This window comes from Phocoena phocoena, chromosome 16 (assembly GCF_963924675.1).
Source record: "Phocoena phocoena chromosome 16, mPhoPho1.1, whole genome shotgun sequence".
NCBI classification, from domain to species: domain Eukaryota; kingdom Metazoa; phylum Chordata; class Mammalia; order Artiodactyla; family Phocoenidae; genus Phocoena; species Phocoena phocoena.
This window is the reverse complement of record NC_089234.1, coordinates 69,969,488-69,992,192: the sequence shown is the minus strand read 5'-3', so window position 1 is coordinate 69,992,192 and position 22,705 is coordinate 69,969,488. Positions and strand designations below refer to the sequence as shown.

At 37.4% G+C, this 22,705-nt stretch overlaps 1 protein-coding gene across 1 annotated transcript in view; it reads right to left on the bottom strand.

Annotated features, from left to right (window-relative positions):
* Positions 1-256: 256 nt before the first annotated feature.
* The window catches only part of TMEM26 (transmembrane protein 26), a 44,658-nt gene continuing 22,209 nt past the window's right edge, over positions 257-22,705 (bottom strand). The window contains exons 3-6 of the mRNA XM_065894521.1: positions 22,086-22,199; positions 19,869-20,089; positions 4,125-4,201; positions 257-1,113 (exon numbers count right to left, since the gene is read on the bottom strand). Coding sequence (XP_065750593.1) covers positions 689-1,113; positions 4,125-4,201; positions 19,869-20,089; positions 22,086-22,199 — 837 coding nt within the window. The 3' untranslated portion in view covers positions 257-688. The remainder of the gene's footprint in view (positions 1,114-4,124; positions 4,202-19,868; positions 20,090-22,085; positions 22,200-22,705) is intronic.

Genomic DNA, 22,705 nt, shown 5'->3' with positions numbered 1-22,705 from the left:
AGGATGGCTTGCTGTGAATTTTGCGGCACCCAAGCCAAAGCAGTAACATTTCCGTAAGAGCATATGCGCCATGACAGAAGACTACAGCAGCCCAGAAAAATGATGTTTCCTGGGAAGGTCTGTGCAGCGATGAATAGGGCTCTTGATGCTATGGCAGCTGGGCAGAGATTTTTCAGTGCTTCCAGCCCACAGTGAGGTAATTTTAAAGGCACTTTTCCCTTCATTTATTCTGCATTCACTGAATGTACATTTTTTGATGTCAGAGGGACATTGCAGGAAAGATCAGATGAGATAGGCTGACAATAGAGCCAAAGTTCAAAGCTTCTCTATTCTCAGGTAACAGCCAGGACAGTTTGTCTGCATTAAATGTCTTGAGGGCATGTGTCACTGTAACCCTGTCCACAGCTTTTCAAACAGTTCAAGACAAACAAATCACTTAGCGGTTGAACAACTGTAGCATCTGATGCCATCACACAGACGTGGTAGCGACAGCCACTAATCAAAATTCTTTTCATTCCGTTGAAAAAGAAGTTCCTCGGCTCTGGTTTAAGATCACTTTTTATGTTGTTCTTTTGAAAATTATTATATGCCAAGGTTAAAAAAAAGAGAGAAAGAGAGAGAGAGAAGATTCCGTCTACAGGAACCGGAAAGTCAAGCCTTCTGGCGGCATGCTGCTCTCGGTGACTAACTATGGGGTCAGGGGAGAGTCGTCAGAGGTGACCGGCAAGGCCTGTAAAGGAATAGCCAAGCCCTCCTTCGAACCACCTGCCCAGGCCCCAGGTGAGACCCCACTCTCAGCTGGTACACCTGGGCGTCTGTGCTCTCCTTTCAGGCGTTCTCGCTGACTCCGCAAGGAGGCATGGACATCCAAGGCCAACACCACCAGGCGGTAGAGCTGTAACACCACCACCAGGAAATTCTTGGCAGCAAAGAACACCAGCATCTGGTTGATCACTTTGAAATAGGTCATCAGGATGAGTCGCACAACAAGGAAGGGACCGTCTTGTATGAAGATGCTGATTCCAATGTTCCAGAGGTCGGCACTGTATTGGCAAAAGAAGCGGCTGGGGAACCCCCTTGTTGTCATAGACACAGGGCACACAACGTGCTGTACTGAAAACGCAAGAGAGACCCGTTACCGTAGCTCTCTGACATGCAGAAAAGTAAGGCAGAGTGAAGTGGGGACAAGTCATCAGCCGTGGGGGTTACGCTCATTCACAATGGGGAGTGATTCTGTAATTTCATTCTGGAGGGAAACAAGTGTAACCACCCTGCCATTTTACATCCTTGGGCTTTTTATATTCAAAATGGATCGTCTGTTATAAGTCCAATGACACACATGAAAAAAAGCCAGCCTCTGGTTTCTATCCACGTAAAAAAACAAAATCAGCTCGTCTTCAAGTCCTCACTCACACTGGGGAAAGCGCAATTAACTAGGCTAGAAAGGATAAAGAGCAGAAGAAGCCGCCCTGTCTGTCTTTGAAGTCTGCAGAGTCGGAAGGCAGCACGGCAGGGTGCTCTCAGCCTCAAGTCAGGGAGCCTGGCTTCCTCTCCTGGTTTCCTCATTTTCTAACAGCAAGATGCACGCCAAGTTACTTAGGCTGCCTGGACCTCAGTTTCCTCCTTTGAAAACTGGAGAACAATGACAGCTTTGAGGAGAGGGGCCCCTATTCCCTGACTGTTTTTGGTTCCATTAGACTAACACCCCTGGCACCTCTCCTTTCTCACTGTCTTTCCCTGAGGATAATTCATGACTTACCTGGCTGCTAAATTTGGGAGATGAAACAGAGTGTCGGTGTCCCAGAGCTATCTGCATCCCCTCTCTGGTACCTGCCTATTTACTGGTTGACTCACTTGGCCCTCTATGTAAATTGTGTTGTGAAAATTCAAGCACTTATCTTCAAATTCAAACTGAAGTCACGTTAAACATATCTCTCTAACAGGGGTGGGGAAAAAAAGCCCAAATAAATGCCATTGTTATTTTATTTCGTCTAATTCCTTATGGTTTTGTTTCACAGTTTACAAGAAAGACTGGATATAATTACTGATTTTCCAGTTGAACAAAAGGAGGTCCAATCAACAAATGAACCTTTTCTGTTTTAATTTCTAAAATGTAAATTTAATTCAGGGTCAAGGGCAGAAAATAATCCTTTTATAATAATGAAGACTTCCATTTGGAGTTTTCAAACAAAGAATGCCTTCGTCTACTGGAGCCTGCAAATATTATGAAGCTGCTTTGATATGGGTGCACATAATGTACCGTTTGTTGGAAATACAATAGTGATTTAGTCAGAAGTAACATTTGGTCTTTGTTTTTCAAACAGCTGCATAACATTATCACCCCTGAAAGTTTACAGAATTTCTTTCTTAAATAAAAATTTTCTAAGCAAGGCGGTAAACCACAAGATATGGGAGGGTGAGGCCCAGCAGAGGGAATGACAAAAGAAAACCCAACGTAAGATCAATAGTCACCGTTCCTAAGAAGTTAGGGTTGGGAAATGGCTCCCAGAGGACCTCCTAAAAGTATTATTCGACATCTAAACTGAAGGTGCCTAAAATTCTCACAGAGGACACCAGCTGATTAATGGTATAGAGTACCTTCTGGGGCACATTACGACAAAATCTGTGTTTTTGTGTGTGTGTGTGTGTGTGTGTGTGTGTGTGTGTGTGTGTGTGTGTGTGTGTTATTGGCACACATTTGTGTGCAGTTATTAACTAGTAATTAGGTTTGGGGCATTTCCAAAAAGCCACAGCCACTCTTTCCTTCTGTTGGCAATTTTGTTTTGCAAAGTGGATGCTAAGGTCTAAAATGGCCTCTAAAACCTCTGTGCCTATCAAAGTGGACCAAAAAAAGATGCAGGAAAAAATTAAATATCTCTGTACAAAGATTAATTCTAACCCTGAGGCCATCAGGTAGGGTACCGTAAGAAAGGAGTCAGACTTCAGGAAAACGTAACTATTCAATCCTAGAATTTCTTCAGAGTAAAGTGGCATCCAGGAGAATTACCAAATCAAAATTCCAGGGCGGGCTTCCCTGGTGGCGCAGTGGTTGAGAGTCCGCCTGCCGATGCAGGGGACGCGGGTTCGTGCCCCGGTCCGGGAGGATCCCACATGCCGCGGAGCGGCTGGGCCCGTGAGCCATGGCCGCTGAGCCTGCGCGTCCGGAGCCTGTGCTCCGCAACGGGAGAGGCCACAACAGTGAGAGGCCCTAGTACCGCAAAAAAAAAAAAAAAAAAAAAAGAATTCCAGGGCTCCTAGAAGTTATGGGATAAGTCCAGGTCAATGTATTCCAATAGAACCATCTGTGTTAGGAAAAACGTTCTATATCTGTGCTGTCTGACATCATAGCCATATGCAGCCACGGAGCAGGCTAGTGTGACTGAACTTTAAATTTTATTTAATTTTAATTAATGTTAATCTAAACAGCCACATGTGGCTAGTGGGTACTGTACTGGATAATGCAGCTCTAGATCATCAGTATGAAATGCCCAGAAAACCGTTTACTTCTTGCAAAGTCTTCGGGGTTTATGTCTTTATTAAAATAAGCCCAATGGGAGTCTAAGAGCCAATACTGAGGAAAAATCTAATTTCCCATGTGGCCCTGAACCTGCTCTTATTCCCTTTGAAGTTCTAATACAAGGGTCTGACAAAGGAATGAAAACGGCCCCTTAAAAAATCAGGAGATAACATTTATATGCCAGTAAGTGTACTGAAGCACAGTCGCTACAAACTATGTCTTATTTTTGTCATCACAAGGACCCTCAATCCTCACTGCAATAATCATCATCCCCATTGCATGGATGAAAAACTGAGGCGCTGATGTGTTAACTAATTTGCAGAAGCTTTTACAAATTGCAAGTGATGGAACTACTGTATGAAATGAACATAAAGCTGTGCTCTTATCGACTTAATTGTTTCAGGCTCACCATGTACCAGAGTGGATCGTGGCTTTCCTAAGTTTCAACCTAGTTGTCTTCTAAACTGAACTGGAACTAACACTGAGATATCGAAGTGATAAAAAAAAAAAAAAAAGATAATCCTCTCAAATGCTTCCTTAGCTTCACTGCAGTTCATAATCAAGAGCTGTAATTTTCTGTTTCTTTGAGCAAACATCGGACACTTACCTGCCAGGTCAAGTGGGAACTGCAGCATACTCCAGGTCCATATAACAAGGATGGCATAGACCAGAGCAGGGCTATTCCTAGAATGCAGACAAAATTTTAAATTAGTGATGAAAAATACGAACACATGCAGAAAAATCTTATCTCTTTTTGTTCTCATATTTGACTATATCCTAATAAACCTCTTGAGAGTTGTCAGAATATCTTGGTGATATAAGATATCCATGAAAAATTCATGCATGATTAAAATGGAATAATGAAAAAGAAGTTTAAAAAAATCTGGGACTTAAAACCCAACTTCCACATGTGCCAACATCTGTGTGAATTATGGCAGAGCCTCTTGGTCCTATATTGCTGTATTTAGTTTTACAGAATCATGGACACATTATGGGAGGGAAATGCTAGGACAAAAGTTAGACATTAACCTGGAAATTCAGAGAACTGATTTCAAGAAATTTCACGGAGGGAAAGTGAAAATTGTTCCAAGATCCCAAGACTCTAGCTTAAAAGTACATCTCAAAAGGCCTAGATGAGGCTCAACAATTAAGAGCTTGGCATGTAAAAGAAAGTTATCCTCAGTTGAACAAAAAGTAGGGAGATAAATCCAATCATCAAAGATACACATTGGACACTAGGATGTAAATTAAAGGATGTGATTGTTTCATTCACCATTGGATTTCCCCAGTGCCTATAACGGTACATGGCAAATAACAGTCACTCAACAAATATTTGTGGAAGGAATTGCTGAACGAATAATCAGAGGATCTGTACTTGGAAGAAATACAAACGTCATAGACCCAGGAAAATGGTCTTGAAGACTAAAGTCAGAAAGAAGAGAGGTTACAAAAACGCAAAGGATCCGAAAGAAGTCTCAAAGTCACTTTTTTACAGCAAAATCCCAGAGGAAATTATCAATTTGAGGTTAGTGGTGTAATAACAGATTTTGTTGCCAACTTCTCTGTCAAGAGGGATTTCCAGAATGGAGAGGGATAGAAAAACATCAGGGAAGAGTAATTGAAACCAAACTCAATGAGGTGATTGTAAGGGATATCTTTAAATGCTTCGAGTATTGAGGCCCTGAAGAATTAGATCTTAAAACTCTGAGAGAATTTGTAAATGAGATTTCTAAGCCATCGTTATCTGTCCTGGCAGTTAACGGTGAAGACAAGGTTGGTGACAAAGAAATGAACTCTTAACTTTCAAAATGAAGCAGAAGTATATTTTCAACTATAAAGGCACATTTACTGTTAATCCCTAGTTAGATTATATAACTAGTTATATGAAAGATTTCTGAGAGCCTTTATTGAAGAAGACAGTGTTACCTGAGAATCAGCACAGGTTACCTGAGAACAACGGCACTCAGCTAAGATTATTTTCTCTCTCCCCCCCTCCTTTTTTTTAAAAATAGAGTTAGGATTACTAAGCAGATAATGATACATACATAATAATAGACACTGGATTTAAACAAGGCTCATGAAAAAAGCCTCCCATAGTGTTCTTATTAGCAAGATTAAGAAATGTTCTGAGTGTGAGTTCAGTTAGGTGGATACCTAACTGTGTAAATGACTCAGGGATTTGTAAAGGGAGCTCTCCAAGGGTCGCTGCAGGCTCCGCCTTTGATTCTGTTCTGCTTCACGTTTCATCACTGAGTTGGTTGCCGACATTGACGGAAGGCTTCTCATATGCACATATGACATTGGGGGCTGGATGAGAAACCAATACCCCAGAAGACATAATCAGGATCCCCAAAGATCTTGACAGGATGTAACTGGATGACCTAGAATAGGATGGAAGAGGTAGCACTTCACGGCAGCAGCCATTAAAAAGGCTCAAGGATTTTCCCTTCCTGTTATCTAAGGATGAGTCCGCAGTGTGACATGATTTATGATTTTCCAAAATCAGATGCAATCATACGTCTCTTCCCGAGAAGTTTAAAGTCTAGAATTTTAAGTGAAAATGCCTAGGGAATGCAGTCTATAACTTTTCCCTCTTTGCAAAGTCAATGTCTCTATATAGTAGACCTTCAGTAAGTGCCTGAATTTTTTTAATAATCTTGCCTGCCGTGTCTGAGCTCGTACTATGTGCCAGGCAGTTTTCTAAGTGTTTAACTCTGCGATCACACTTAATCCTCATACCAGCTCGACAAAGTACGTACACTTATTATCTCTATTTGGCCAGTGATTTCAGCATCCATCTTTTTTACCTTTCCATGGTAGTATTTCCATGAAGGAAATGGACAGTTTTAGCCCTGCTCTATTCTACAATATTCAGGATGTATCTGACATATTATGTGTTGTCCTTCATGTTTTAGGAGGAACACTGAAAACATTTTTGGTCCAAAAAAGAGAGACTAGGGTGGTGAGAGGACTCAGAGCCATGTTAGACATGGCATAGTTCAAGGAACTAAAAACTAGAGAAGACTGCTTTAAAACTTGATTTCATACATTTAAAGGGTTATCATGTGGAGAAGGAATTAAACTTATTTCTTACGACTTCAGAGGGCCAATTCAGGTTCAGAGGATTTGAGTTGCACCTGTCAGAATCCAAATTTCATCCCGGTAGAGGAAAGTACTTTCTAATAATGCTAATTCAAAATAGAACATGTTGCCCCTGGGGTTAGTATATTCTCTATTAGTGAAAGTTTTCAAAGAAAGTCTGGACAAAAACTTGAGAAAATTTTGGAGAGGATTTTGTAACAGATGTAAAATAGGTTTCTCAATAGATGGTCACTTTTGAAGTTTCTTCTCATCTCAGACTTCAGTAATTCTACGAAAAAACTCGTGCAATTTGTCTGCAAGGCAGCAGAAAGAAGTGGTAAAGCATGAGCTCTGGTGCTAGGTTGCCAGGGTTCAAATACCAGCTCTAACCCTCACCAGAGAGACAGGATGTGGGCTTCCAGTCCCAGACTAATCATTTACCAGCTACACGAATATGAACAAGTAATTTAATACCTATGTGCTCTGGTTTACCCACCTTCAATGTGAGGATGACAGTAACAATAGCTATTGGATTTTATATGATAATTTTTATTAAATATATTGTTTAAAGATGTTAAACATATAAAGCTCTTAGAACAGCACTGGATACAGACTAAGCATGGTATACTACCACAAGTTAAGTATTATTATTTTTTACCACGTAACCTTGAGACTCTTGCAACTTCTCTTGCCTGCCATTCTTCAGCTTATAATATCGTGGTAATGACAGTATCTACCTCATGGTGGTGTTGTAAAGACTAAGTCACTCATCACAACTAAAACCCTTAGAACAGTGCTTGGAACACAGCAAGAGATAAATCAATATTATCCACTACTACTGTTAGTAGTAGTAATAGTATTTTTATTTTTATTATGTGAACATATTTCTTAAACTCTTTGTGTTTTAATTTTATTATTATACAAAACAGGGATAAATAATAAACTGACCTTAGCCCTAAGTAAGGCAAACTCTAACCCTCTAATACCAAATATATGTCTTTTGCATTCACAAGTATTATCATCTGAACACACACAATATGGGAGAATGTGGGTGTTGAGAAACCTATTACTAAAGTTATCAAAAATAACTTTGGAAAAGATGGCCAGAAAATCTTTGGAGCGGACAAATTTGTATTATTAATTCAGACAGTAAAATTTACCCAGGAAGGTTAAACGCTGGAATATAAATACATCACTGAGCTTAAATGGCAAACACTCCAAATTTGTGAAGGAATTTTGGAGTCAATTTCTCCAGCATTGTCTCTGTTGTGTAATTGTCTCCCCAACTTGTCTTGCCCCATTTTCTCATGTGTAATCTGTCTTCATAAACGTCAACTGAGAAGCATGTAAGCAGACAGTGGGCTCTATTCATATAGAGACAAAAGATCATTTGAAGTATAATTATAGATGTATCACTTCTCTGCTTGGAAATCTAGGAGGATAAAAGACTGGCATTTGGTAAATCAGTGCACCACAACTATTGGGTGAAAAGTAAAAATAAAGTCATAAATTGCTAATTTTTTTATTAAAGTATAGTTGATTTAAAATGTGTTAATTTCTGCTGTAGAGCAAAATGACTCAGTTATACATAAATATACATTCTTTTTTATATTCTTTTCCATTACGGTTTATCCCAGGACATTGAATGTAGTTCCCTGTGCTATACAATAGAACCTGTTGTTCATCCATTCTGTATATAATAGTTTGCATCTACTAATCCCAAATGTGAGGATGACAGTAATAATAGCTATTGGATTTTATATTATAATTTTAATTAAATATATTGTTTAAATATGTTAAACATATAAAGCTCTTAGAACAGCTAAGAGCTGTTCCCACCCCGCCCCGCCCACCTTGGCAACCGTAAGTCTGTTCTCTATGTCTGTGAGTCTGTTTCTGCTTCATAGATAGGTTCATTTGTGTCATAGTTTAGATTCCACATATAAGTGATATCATATGGTATTTGTTTCTCTTTCTGACTTACTTCACTTAGTATGATAATCTCTAGTTGCATCCATGTCGCTGAAAATAGCATGATTTTGTTCTTTTTTATGGCTGAGTAGTATTCCAGTGTACATTTGTACCACATCTTCTTTATCCATTCATTTGTCTCTGGATATTCAGGTTGTTTCCATGTCTTGGCTATTGTGAATAGTGCTGATATGAACATAGGGGCGCATGTATCTTTTTGATTATAGTTTTGTCCAGATACATGCCCAGGAGAGGGATTGCTGGATCATATGGTAGTTCTGTTTTTAGTTTTCTGAGGAACCTCCAGACTGTTTTCCACAGTGGCTACACCACCTTACATTCTCACCAATAGTGTAGGAGGGTTCCCTTTCCTCCACACCCTCTCCAGCATTTGTTACTTGTAGACTTTTTAATGATGGCCATTCTGACCAGTGTGAGGTGGTACCTCATTGTAGTTTAGATTTGCATTTCTCTAATAATTAGCCATGTTGAGCATCTTTTCATGTGCATATTGGCCATCTGTATGTTTTCTTTGGGGAAATGTTTACTTAGATCTTCTGCCCACTTTTTGATTGGGTTGTTTTGTTGTTGTTGAGTTGTATCGGCTATTTGTATATTTTGGAAATTAAGCCCTTGTCAGTCACATCGTTTGCAAATATTTTCTCCCATTCCATAGGTTGTCTTTTCATTTTGTTTATGGTTTCCTTTGCTGTGAAAAAGCTTGTAAGTTTGATTGGGTCCCATTTGTTTATTTTTGTTTTTATTTCTATTGCCTTGGGAGACTGACCTAAGAAAACATTGGTATGATTTATGTTTTGTCTATGTTCTCTAGGAGTTTTATGGTGTCTTGTCTTATATTTAAGTTTTTAAGCCAGTCTGAGTTTATTTTTGTGCATGGTTTGAGGGTGTATTCTCATGCATTGCTAATTTGCTTAACTGTTTCTTTTTGAAAGTGTAAATACTCCTATAAATAAGAGATAATCAGTGGATAGAGTTGCTCTAGCTTTTTAAAAAGCATCCCATAAACCTCTTCAGAGGAGCAAAAAAATTAAGGAGAGAGAGAGAAAAGGAAAGAAAGCAAGCAAACGAGCTATTAAGCTAACCTGGAAGAAATGCTTCATCAAGCAAAACAAGCTAAACTAAAAGAACACATAGTGTAAACATAGAAAAACTCTCCTTTGTTTGGTCAGATATTCACAGTGAAGTAGCAGTAATGCTACGGGAACATTTTACCAAGTGTGTTTTTTCTTTTCAGTAAATGATCTGTGTTCAAAAAAAGACTGCAGAGTGATCTCCAAAGGTGTAAATAACTACTAAACTCTTCCTGGCAATTGTACTGAAATTCAGACTTGTTAAAATGTTGGAGGGTGGCTGTAGCAGAATGAAATGGCCAGCAAACCCTCTCCCCACCAAACATACATAACGCTGGACAAATTGTCAAAAACAACCACTTCAGATCTCTGGAAATAAACCAAAGGCAAATAAAAAATTGAGTAACATTTATTCATGAAAACCTGGTAGAACTTCAGTTAAGAACAGTGAGTGTCTAAGGCATTCTTGCCCATGGGATGTTCCCTTAAACCTCCAGCTTTGCTGTGTGAAGGAAAAATGGCACCAGACAGTTAAATAGGCAATGAAGACTTTATTGAAGTCTACAGTAAGGGAGAGAGACTGAATTCACCCCCACTGAAACAAAATCAGAAGAGTTTTTAAACACTGGGGTGAGCTAGTGGAACAGTACTAGAGGTTGTTAGAGAGGGAAGTTGGTCAATGTGATTAGGCCATCTATGTTTGCTAATCGGCACTGATATAAGTTAGGTTCCTGTCGTCTCAGAGAGACTAGGAGATGGGGGTGTTATCTTTCCTGATGATCACATTTCAAAGGGATGGCTCTCACATCCTCCATATTCCTACTCTGTAAAGCTGGAAAGAGTCTAAGAGAAGACTTGCATCTCAAAGGGACATAGAAAGAAATTACAGTTGCAAGTTTTCTAAAATCAGTGCTCTGAGGAAAGGGAGAGCAGAGGCTTATATTCAGGAATAAACTTTTTTAAAGTTTAATCACGCTAAGGGGAATGTTAAGGCTGCCTTGGTCAGTCGGAGTGGTGGTTTTACCAGGGAGAGTTTAGCAATGAAAACCAGAGGCCCCTTGTGACCAGAGTATGCTGACTTGATTTGGAGTGGAGTGTGAAATCCATGGTTAAAGGTGTGGTCCGTAAAAGTAACACATTTAGTTGGAAATGAATGGGGAAGCCCATGGCTTTCCTACTTAGAGGTTGCAGCCCCAGCTGGGGTGAGGGGCAGACTAACTTAACATTTAATGGAGAGATTCCAAAAATAAGAGAGCCATAGAAAGGCTAGATAATGTCTCCAAGTATGCCAGACATGTGCAGGGACGATCCAAGAAGGCCCAGTAGAAATTTAAAACTTGTTATATATGAAAACTTTCTGAACTTGAATGTGCGATCCAGCTCATACACAGATCCATCAGCAGAGGGTGGAACTCAAAAGGGCTCAGAGTGTTTGATCACAAACCCTGCTCAAATCATTGGCTGACCATAGGTGTGACCCTAATAGCCATGCTAAAGACAAAAATAAGAATTAAAACAACAAACAAAAAACAAGTCCGAGCAGAAACATCAGTGACTGCAATCCAAGGGGAGATAGAGTCCTCAGATTAAGTTCAGGCAATTTATTGAGACAACAAAGATGACAAAAAGACTCCTGAGGCATGTGGGGAAGCCTGAGGATAATATATTGCTACAAAACATAATACAAAATGTTCAGTTTTCAGCAAAACAGTATGAGACATACAAAGAAACAGGAATGCATGACCCATGCTCAGAAGAAAACAACAACAATCAATTAATCAATAGAAACTGACTCTAATGGGGTCCAGATATTGGATTTAGCAGATAAAGACATCAAAGCAACTATCTTAAATATTTTCAAAGAATGAAAGAAAACTATGTTCCATAAACTAAAGAAAAATATGACAGGGACTCAACAAATAAGTAACTGAAATAAGAAATATAAACTAAAAAGAGAATTAAATAGAAATTCTAGATTTGAAAATATGGTAACAGAAATGAAAAATTCACTAGGTGAGCTCTACAATTTGACTCTACATATGGATTTGAGATAGTGGAAGAATCAGTGACCTGGAAAATAAATCAGTGAAAACTCTCCAGTCTGAAGACTAGTAGGTAAAACAGATAGGAGAAAAATGAACAGAGTCTCAGAGACCTATGGAACACAACTAAGCATTTCTATTTGTAATAGCAGTCCCAGAAGGAAGAAAAGACGATGGGTCAGAAAAAGTGAAGAAATGATGGCTGAAAATTCCTCAATTTGAGGAAAAACATTAATTTATAGATCCTAGATCAACAAAGTTGTAGTACGTTTAAGACAAAGAGACCCACACCTAGACACATCACAGACTGCTGAAAGTCAAAGAGAAAGAGAAAATCTTGAAAACAGCAAAAGAAAAACGACTCATTTGTACAGGGTAATGACAAAACAATGGCTAACATCTCATCAGAAATAATGAAGGCCAGAAGAAAGCAGAATGATACGTATAAAATGCTGAAGTAAAAACTATGGAGCAAGAATTCTTCATACAACAAAACTATTTTTCCAAACATGAAGGAAAAATACACACATTTCTCCACAAAGATTAGGAGAATTTGTTGCCAGCACATTTGCCTTAGATGAAACAGTAAAGGAAGTCTTTCAGGCTGAAAGAAAATGACACCAGAAAGTAACTCAAATCCTCAAGAAGGAATAAAGAGCATCTTCAAATATGTAAGTAAATATAAGAGAGCATATAAACATACAGTCATATCTTTTCTTCTCTTAATTTCTTTAAAAAAACACAAGTCTATAAAACAATCATTATAAAACTGTACTGTTTGGCTTACAACATATAAAGACGTAATGTATATGACAATATAATTGCAAAAAAGAGGGGGGAGGGAATTGAGCTATTAACTTGTAATAGAATGTGAAGATCTAAAATCATATTGTATTCCCTACAGTAACCACTGTAATAAAACAATACACAAATCAATAGAGGAATTAAAATTGTTCATTAAAAATATTTTTAAAGCAGTAACTAATTAACACAAGAGCAAAAAGGAAATGAGACATTGAGAAAAACAAATAGCAAAATGGCAGATACAAATTCAACTAAATCAGGACTTACCTGGTGGCGCAGTGGTTAAGAATCTGCCTGCCAATGCAGGGGACATGGGTTCGAGCCCTGGTCCGGGAAGATCCCACATGCCGTGGAGCAACTAAGCCCGTGCTCCACAACTACTGAGCCTGCGCTCTAGAGCCCGCAAGCCACAACTACTGAGTCCGCATGACACAACTACTGAAACACGCGCACCTAGAGCCCATGCTCCACAACAAGAGAAGCCACTGCAATGAGAAGCCTGTGCACCGCAGCAAAGAGTAGCTCCCGTTCGCCGCAAGTAGAGGAAAGCCTGCGCACAGCAACAAAGACCCAATGCAGCCATAAATAAATAAATAGATAGATAGATAGATAGACAAATAAATAAATAAAATTTTCAACCAAATCAATAATTACATTAAATATTAATGGATTAAACACATTGCAAAAGCTTGGAAATTGTTCCCCAAAATTCATGTCTGCGTAGACTTCAGAATGTGATCTTATTTGGAAGTAGGGTCTTTGCAGAAGTAGTCAAGGTAAGAGAAGGTCATAGTAGATTAACCTGTGTCCTAATCCAGTGAGCGGTGTCCCTATAAGAAGGGGAAAAATTGGAGACACTGACAGACACACTGGGGAGAATGCCATGTGATGACAGAAGCAGAGATTGGAGTGATGTGTCTACAAGCTGAGGGACACCAGAACTTCCAGCAACCACCAGAAGCCACAAGAGAGCCACAAGAGGGAACAGATTCTCCCTCAGAGCCTCTAACAGAAACCAACCCTGCTGGCACATTGATTTGGACTTTCAGCCTTGAGGACTAAGAGAGTATAAATTTCTGTCGTATTGAGCCACTCAGTTTGTGGTAGTTTGTTATGGCAGCCCTGGGAAATTAATATACACTCCAATTAAAAGACAAAGATTGTCTGAGAGAAAAATGCAAGATCCAACTATATGTGGTATATAAGGAATACAGTTTAGATGTAAAGATACAGAGTTTGAAAAAGATATCCCATGTCAATAGTCGTCATAAAATAGAGTGCCTAGATTCATATGAGACAAAATAGACTTTCAGACAAGAAATATTACTAGAGAAAAAGTGGCATTTCATGATGAAAAACAGTTACTACATGAGGAAGAAGTTTAAAAAATTAACGTGTGCACATCTAAAAACAGAGCCTCAAAATACATGAAGCAAAAACTGACAATACTGAAAAAAGAAATACACAGTTCAATAATAAGAGTTGAAGATTTCAATGCCTCACTCTCAATAATTGATAGACCAACTAGACAGAAAATCAGTAAGGATATAGAAAACTTGAACAACCCTATCAGCCAACTTGACATAACTTACATTTACAGAACACTCAACCAAACAACACATTCTTTTCAAGCCCACATGGAACATTCTCCAGTATAGGCCATATGCTAGGCCATAAGTCTCAGTATTTTAAAAGGGTTAAAATAATTTTGTATATTCTCAGACTACAACAGAATTAAAATAGAAGACAACAGGGAGAAATTTGGGCAATCCCCATATGGAAATTAAACAGCTTACTTCTAAACAAGTCATAGGTCAAAGGAGAACTCACAGGAGAAACTGGAAAGTAATTTGAACTGTATTAAAAAGATAACATATCAAAGCTTATGAGATGCTTAGAAGGAAACATAACTTTGAATACCATATTAGAAAAGAAGAAAGGTTTCAAATCAATTAGCTTCCATCTTAGGAAACTAGAAAAAAGAAGTGCAAATTAAATCCAAAGCAAGCAGAAGGAAGGAAAAATTAAACATCAGAACACAAACCAATGAAATATAAAACAGAATAATAGAGAAAATCAATGAAACCGAAAATTAGTTATTTTAAAAGACTGACTAAGTTGAGAAGTCTAAGAAAAAATAGAGGAGACACAAATGACCAAACTCAGAATGAAAAGTTGGGGAGGGGCATAATAAGTGACCCTATAGAAATTGACACAAGTATAAAGGAATAATATTATGGACAGCTTTATATAAAAAATAAAATTAGATAAAATGTAAGAATTCCTTGAAAGAAAAATATAATCAAAACTGACCCAAGAGGAAATAGAATAACTGAATAGACTTATGAGAAATAATGATATTGAATTAATAATAAAATATCTTCCCATAAAGAAAAACCTAGGCTTAGATAGCTTCCTAAGTGAATTCTATAAAATATTTAAAGAAGAGATAACATCAGTCTTATACAAAGTCTTTCAGAAAATAAAGAAGGAATGCTTCCTGAGGTATTCATTGAAGGATATTACCCTGATACCAAAGCCAGGAAAAATATCATTTGAAAATATTACTAAAAATCAGTATGCTCTATGAGTATAGATGTAAAAATTATTAACAAAACGGTAGCAAACCAAATTCAGCAACATATAGAAACGATTATACACCATAACCAAGTGATATTTATCCCAGGAAGTCAAGGTTGATTTAACATCTGAAAATTAGTTAATGTAATACACCATATTAATGGAATAAAAGATAGCCACCACACAATGATCATAAGAAAAACAGAAAAACATTTAGCAACATTCAGTGTCCATAGAAAAAGAGAGAGAGAGAAAAGAAAGAACTCTCAGTAACCTAGATGGGGATTTCCTCCAACTGATCAAGGGCATCTATTAAAAATATCTGTGCAAAACCTATAGCTAACATCATCCTTAATAGTGAAAGACAGAATGCTTATCCTTTGAGATTGAAAGGTCCTCTCTTATACTTCTGTTGAACATTGTACAAGAATTTCTAGCTGGTGCAATAAGACAAGAAAAAGAAATAAAAGGCGTACAGATTAGAAAGAATCAAAAATATCTTTGCTTTCAAATGACATTATCCCATATGGAGTCTACAAAACTAGTAAGCAAGTTTAGCATGGTTTCTGGGTACAAGATTGTCACACAAAAGTCAATTGTATTTCTACATAGTGGTAATAAAAAACATGAAGATGATACTAAGAAATTAAGAAAATGATTCTATCAAAAAGAAAAATATTTAGGAATAAATTTAGGAAAAGTGGTGTAAGACCTATACATTGAAAATTACAAAACTTTGCTGAGAGAAATTAAGGAACATCTGAATAAAAGATGAGATAGTTTATGTTCATGAATTGAAAGACTTAATATTATTACGATGCCACTTCTTCACAAATTGATGCTTAGATTTAATACAATCCTTATCAAAACTCCAGCAGGATTTTTTTTGTAGAATTTGACAAGCTAATTATAAAACTTACACGGAAATGCAAAGGAGCTAGAAAAATCAGAACAGTTTTTGAAAAAAGAATAATGTTAGAGGGCTTACAGTATCCAGTTTCAAAACTTACCATAAAATTCCAGTAATCTCAATAACGTAGTACTGGCATAAGATAGACACACAGAGCAATGAAACACAATAGAAAGTCCAGAAAAACTCCTTACATACGTGGTCAATTGATTTTTGACAAAGATACCAAGGCAATTTAATAGGGAAAGGATAGTCTTTTCAACAAATGGTGCTGAGACAGTTGGTCCTCGCTGGGACAAAAAATACTGCTAGGATAATGCCAAAACACAAAATGAAACAAGACAAAACATGAACTTAGACCCTTACCTCATGATACACAAAAATTAAGTGAAAACATTACACAGGAAAATATTTCTAATTTTTGATGGGGAGAATATTTCTTAGAATCTATGATTCCCAAAGCACTACAGAGAAGAAAAAATGATACATCCCATATTTGAATTTTATCAAAATTCAAAAAAATTGTTATTCAAATGACAACATTAAAAAATGATATACTGGGAGAAAATATTTACATTATGTATCTAATACCAGACTTGTATCCAGAATATATAAAGAACTCTTACAACTCAATAAAAATTAATCCAATGAAAAATGGGCAAAAATTTGAATAGATACTTCACCAAAGAAGATATATGAATAGCTAATCAGCACATGGAAAGATGCTACACGTCATTAGTCATTAGGAAAATGCAAATTAAAACCACAATATGATGCTACTATGAGCCCACTAGAATGGTTATAATCAAAAAGACTGAAAAAAAATGTGTTGGTGAGGATGTTGAGAAAATGGAACTCTCACACATTGCTGATTGGAATATAAAAAGGTATAGCCACTTTGGAAAACAGTTTGTCAGTTTTCTTAACATAAAACCCAGTCATTCTACTTCTAGGTATCTATACAAGAGAACTGAAAACAGATCCATACAAAGGCTTATAACTGAGTGTTCATAGCAATATCATTCTCAGTAGCAAGAAAATTGAAATACACATGTATATTGACTACCGAATGGATAAATAAAATGTGGTATATACGTGGGATACTATTCAGCAATTAAAAAGGAGCTAACTACCCACACATGCAACAGTGGAAATGAACCAAAAAAACATTATGCTACGTGAAAAGACCAGACACAAAGACCACAAACTTTACAATCCCATTTGCATCAAATTTCTAGAAAAGGAATTCCTACAGAGACTGGCAGTGAGAATTGACCGCAAACAGACACAAGGAATCTGGATTCTGGTGATAGTTACACAAATCTATACATTTATTAAATATCATTGAACCGTAGAATTACAATAGATGAATTATATGGTGTGTAAAGTGAAGCTGTTACAAAACGTTTGCCATATCTCACAAGTCCATGTAAATTCATAAGAACTAGGAAGATCAACTTCATGTGGGCATGCGGAAGGAAGTTGATTTAGGTTAAAACAAAACTGGATTTGAGGTATTAAGCGGGATGCAGGAGAAAGATGTAGACATCACTGTGATGTAGACATTATTGCAGGTTTTCTCCTAAACCTATCAGCTCAAATTATGGAATAAAATAAAAAGGAAAAGAAAATGTTTTAATAATAAGTGATGCTAAGTTGGTTATAATGAAGTAACCCCCTCTGCTATATTACATGTAAACATCTTTTACATGTATATTAAATTTATGCTTCATGATTGTCTTTCTGAGGCCAAAGAGGAAAGCTACACTACAGTGAGAAGGATTTAATATTTCCTTTGAAGAGATGGAAATTTGCAGTGTTAATTCTTGCAGTATAGATGGGGCCTGAGATGAAATCAGAACTTGGGAGGTGGGCCTTAGGAGGGAATTAAAAACTCTCAGTTCTCTCTGGGCCTTGATTTTGGAGCCTTTGGGTCACGATGGAGACAGGCAGGAGTCTAGTGGAGACCACAGAAGGTCACCGACACAATGCAGTTATATTAAAAATAAAATGATTTCATCTGAGATCATGAAACCTGAAAAGAAACTTAAAAACAATAACCTGGGCAGAGTTTATTCAGTTCTATTCTCAGGACATGGTATAAGTTTAAAATGAGAAAAAACAATTTATAAAACACTCAGATTAATGTATTGGTGGGTGAAGAAATTGCTGAACTGAAATTACCTGGGTTGGGATAGGATTGTGTGTCCTTGATTTCATCACTTGCTCACCATTTGCTCCCCGGTCTCCACTAGCACTAGCACACTACCTGGCCCACACTAGACGATCAGTCAAGAGTTGGTGCATGAATGATCCCTCGTAATTTTCAAGGTATTTCCCCCCCGGGTGATTGACATTTTAATCATTAACTTATTTAATATTCAACATCTGTTGGGAAACACTGATCTATAAAATGCCTCTTGGTGTCACTTGTGGATGGGCCTCATAAACAGGCCATTAAGGTAGCTGAGTTTGGCGTTTCTCACATTTTTATAACCAGCCCCTCAAAACATATTCCTCCTGAACCCCCTCTCCTACCCTATTTCCCATGCATCTCACTAGATATTTGGCATTTATGTGTCTACTTCTATTTAGGTAGAATTAATCATCCTTACATTGTCATGTCCATATCACTGTGCCTGTAGTTATTTATTGTTTTTATGTGCTCGGTCATGATTTCTTCATGATTTTCTTGTAACCTCATTGTACTGTAAGTATTCTAATGTATCTGAAAATGTGTTATACGATGTGAAGCACTGACCAAATATTTGGTATTAAAGCTACAAAGCTAAAGTCAACATTCTGAGGACAATGGGTCAACTTAGATTGGATTCTTTTTAAAATTCGATGTCTACTTACGGTATAAGAAAACTCAGTAGAAGTGGAACAGGAAATGATCACGTGAAGGTAAGCTATGGTTACAGATACACTTTGTACTACAACTGGGGTATTAAGTTTACTCAGTAAGTTAGTGTATTTTGCTCAGCTTTATGTTTCGTTGTTTGAGAAACACAGCATAAGATGTAGAATTAAAAGCCAGCCTCACTGCAATTTATTTTTATAGCATAGTGCAAAACAACCAAAGCTGAAAGTACATTTAGGCACTGAGACTTAAATCCCTAAAGGTAAGAAAGTAGTTCCATAAGCAGCTGTGATCAGGGATTCTGAGTTTATTTGCTTGTGGCAAAAATAAAAGTACCAACTCAATAAGTTTTAATTTATAGGCATCTACACCAGATAGCCTTTGGGCACTTCCAACAAAACTGACTAAAAATAAAATCTAGTAAAATAAAACTTAATCTGCCCCATTCTGCATTCACATCAGGGAGTATAAATTCCCCAGCTGGCTAGAGGAGTGATTTCTCCATGTCACCTCTAGGTTCTTCCCTGGAATGGTAGCTTTGCTCTGCTCTAGAAGAGACTCTTATGATTGGCTACATTCCTGGACACTTGAGCACGTGAAAGAGAAGCTAGGGATGGTCATTCCACCCTCAGAAGGTTTTCGGATAACCACGGCTTCACCTAATCTGTGGTCTTGCAAACAGTCAGAGCTTCTCTGTTCTTACCCATGGGTAATATTATTTGCCCCTTTTCTCTAGCAGCAACATCCTTGACATATTCATATATAATGTTTTTATATATATATGGTAATACATATGTATGTATATACACACATATGTATATATGTGTGTGTGTGTTAGGGGGCTGGTACCTAACATGTACCTGAACAGCAACGAATTCTATGATTCTAGCACTGGATATATGATCTCCTGAAAATCCTTATTCATGCAGAATATAAATAATAGAACAAAAAGACAGGTGTGTGGGCCTGACCTTGAAAAGAAGGTCTTTTCATTGCAGGGCCTTCTTACCTCACATTTTCTTCTTCCAGAGTCTCACTTGTGAATTCCAGTATGTCAGCAGCTGTCCCCACAAACATAAGGAGAAGTTGAGAGAGTTGATCCCGAGTAATCCCGCCTCCAATGGGCAGAAGCCATCTTCCAATTATTAGCATTAGCAGGAATGTCTGATGGAGTCCCAAAGTCCAAACTTTCTCGCATACTGTAGATAAGTTATTTACAAAAACTTTGGCCTGTTTAAGAGAAATGTCATACAGACAGAAGGATTATGAGCTACCACCTTAGAGAGAGAGGTCTTCTTCACCATGGCTGTCAGTCAATAGTTAGCTTTTGTGGAAGGTCATTTTCAGAAAATGATTCTTCACTTAATAAAGAAAGCACAACTCTTTTCAACTGAACATGCTAAAAAAAAAAAAAAAAAGCTAATGTGGTCCTTAAAATGGGGCAGCCTTATAACTGAAAGTAATTTAAACCTTTCACTTACTAGGGGCATTGTACTATATGATATTTTAAAAACCAATTTTGCAATGTTTTATAGATAATTTATCATTTCATCAGTCTCTGTAACCAGTATAACACATAGCAACATTTTAAAAATTCCATATTAAAATTTAAAAATTCCTGTATTTTTCTTTTATAGATTTCAAATTGGAATTTACTAATCTGGTAATATTTTTAGCATGGTACAAATCTTCTCTTTTGATTTTTATAGCTATAAAACACTATATCAGGGCTTCCCTGGTGGTGCAGTGGTTGAGAATCTGCCTGCTAATGCAGGGGACACGGGTTCGAGCCCTGGTCTGGGAGGATCCCACATGCCGCAGAGCAACTAGGCCCGTGAGCCACAACTACTGAGCCTGCGTGTCTGGAGCCTGTGCTCCGCAACAAGAGAGGCCGTGACAGTGAGAGGCCCACGCACTGCGATGGAGAGTGGCCTCTGCTTGCCACAACTAGAGAAAGCCCTCGCACAGAAACGAAGACCCAACACAGCAAAAATAAATAAAATAAATTAGTAAACTCCTACCCCCAACATCTCTTAAAAAACAAAACAAAACAAAACAAAAAACCCCCACTATATCAAAGGAGAAAATATATAATAGTGTTTATTCATTACCTAAAAGTAAAGAAAGAGAATAACTATAAGGTTATTTTTACTCTGAACATTTAACATATTATTCAAAAATTCATAAGCTAGCAGCCAAATTTTATTCTGCCCCTATTCTTGGACTCTGAGAAAAATTTACATCCCATTCATGTATTCTGGATGCCATCTCTTGCCCACTTAACTTCCAAATAACTTTGAAAGTATATTATTGGCCCTATCAGTTATGATCTCTAAAGACTACAAGGGTGTAGATCTTAAGTGGATTGGATAGTGATTCCAACTGATGTATACAAGTGACTTAACTGTATCTGTGCAAAATTTACTTACCCCTCTTGATCACGTGCTGATGTCAAGTGTCAAGGTTAAGGGAGGATAAAAGACAAGGCAGGATGCTAACCTGATTGAAGCCGTGAGTGAAGGTCAATAATCTTTCATTCGCACACTTCTTTGAGACTTCTCATACATTTTATTTAATTCTTGGAGGAAGCATACTAGCAGGGTTAATATTTTCAATTGTCAGATGATAAACTGAGAGACAGTGAGATTGATTTGTTCAAAGTGATCTGGGTAAGCTGTGATTGAAGCTTGAAGTAGCTCTGTTAAACCTCACAGAATCTGTAGCCTGTCTTATTGTTGAAAACATGGTTCAGTGGTAGGGGCCTTGGCCTTGAGTCTCTCCAGTATATCATTTTCTAATAGGTCATGGTTAGTTTGCCAAATATCAAGCATGAGAAGGACAAACAAGCGATTCTATTTTGGCTGGAAATCTCCCCTGATTTATTAACATAAACACCTAAAAAATATATAGGGCAGATCTCAGTCTTTCCATTGTATCATTCCTTCACAAATGTATGTATCTCTCTTTGTACATAGACTGTCTGATCTAAGTGTTAAAGGTTCCTTAATACTGCAGGTTAAATATATTTATTAATGTATATAAGATATATATGCCTATTATTGTAAGTTAAATATGTTTAATAATATTTTTAAATACAATTATCTTGTGAACTCCTGAGCCAAACAATTGGCAAATTTCCCTAGGAAAGAATGAGCTGAAAGGTATAGAGTATGTTATGAAAGGGTGATCTGCTAGATCCTTTAATATACAGTGAGAAAGCTCTCACCGTCTCAATGAGATCATCCGCTCTGTTGGTTTGTTCAGTTGACAACAGAGTTTGATTGAAGTCTTCTTTGGTGCTGGTGTTCTTTGACATTCCTTCAGATTGGCTACTGCAATACTAAGAAGTGTTTTAAAAAGCAGTATGTCAAAAAATATCACAGTAGGTAGAGTTTAAGATGGCTTCAATGTGTCTAAGAGGTTATGAGCAAATATGTGACATTTCATAGTATACATAAACATTTCTGAAAATCAGAATATAGGCCTGAGATAGAAAACCACTTTTCAGCTAATATGAGAAAAGAGTCAACTATACGTGTCTTATTTTTCCACAAGTCTATGAGATGCTCTGAGTTCATTGTGGAGAGCTGTAGAATTTATGGATCGATCACTGTGTTCCCTTCCTTGGACCCTGGATCAATTATAAAACAAACCAACAACCAATGAAAGCACGTATGATCCTGGTCAAAGCATTCCTTCTAAGATTTTGTTTCTTGTCCAGAGGCCTCTTTATCTAAAATACCATTTTGCTACTACAGATAATTCAGTTACTTTCAATCATGCCTGTTAGGCACTGTAACAACCCCCCCAAATAATAATAAATTAACATATTCACCCACCAACATA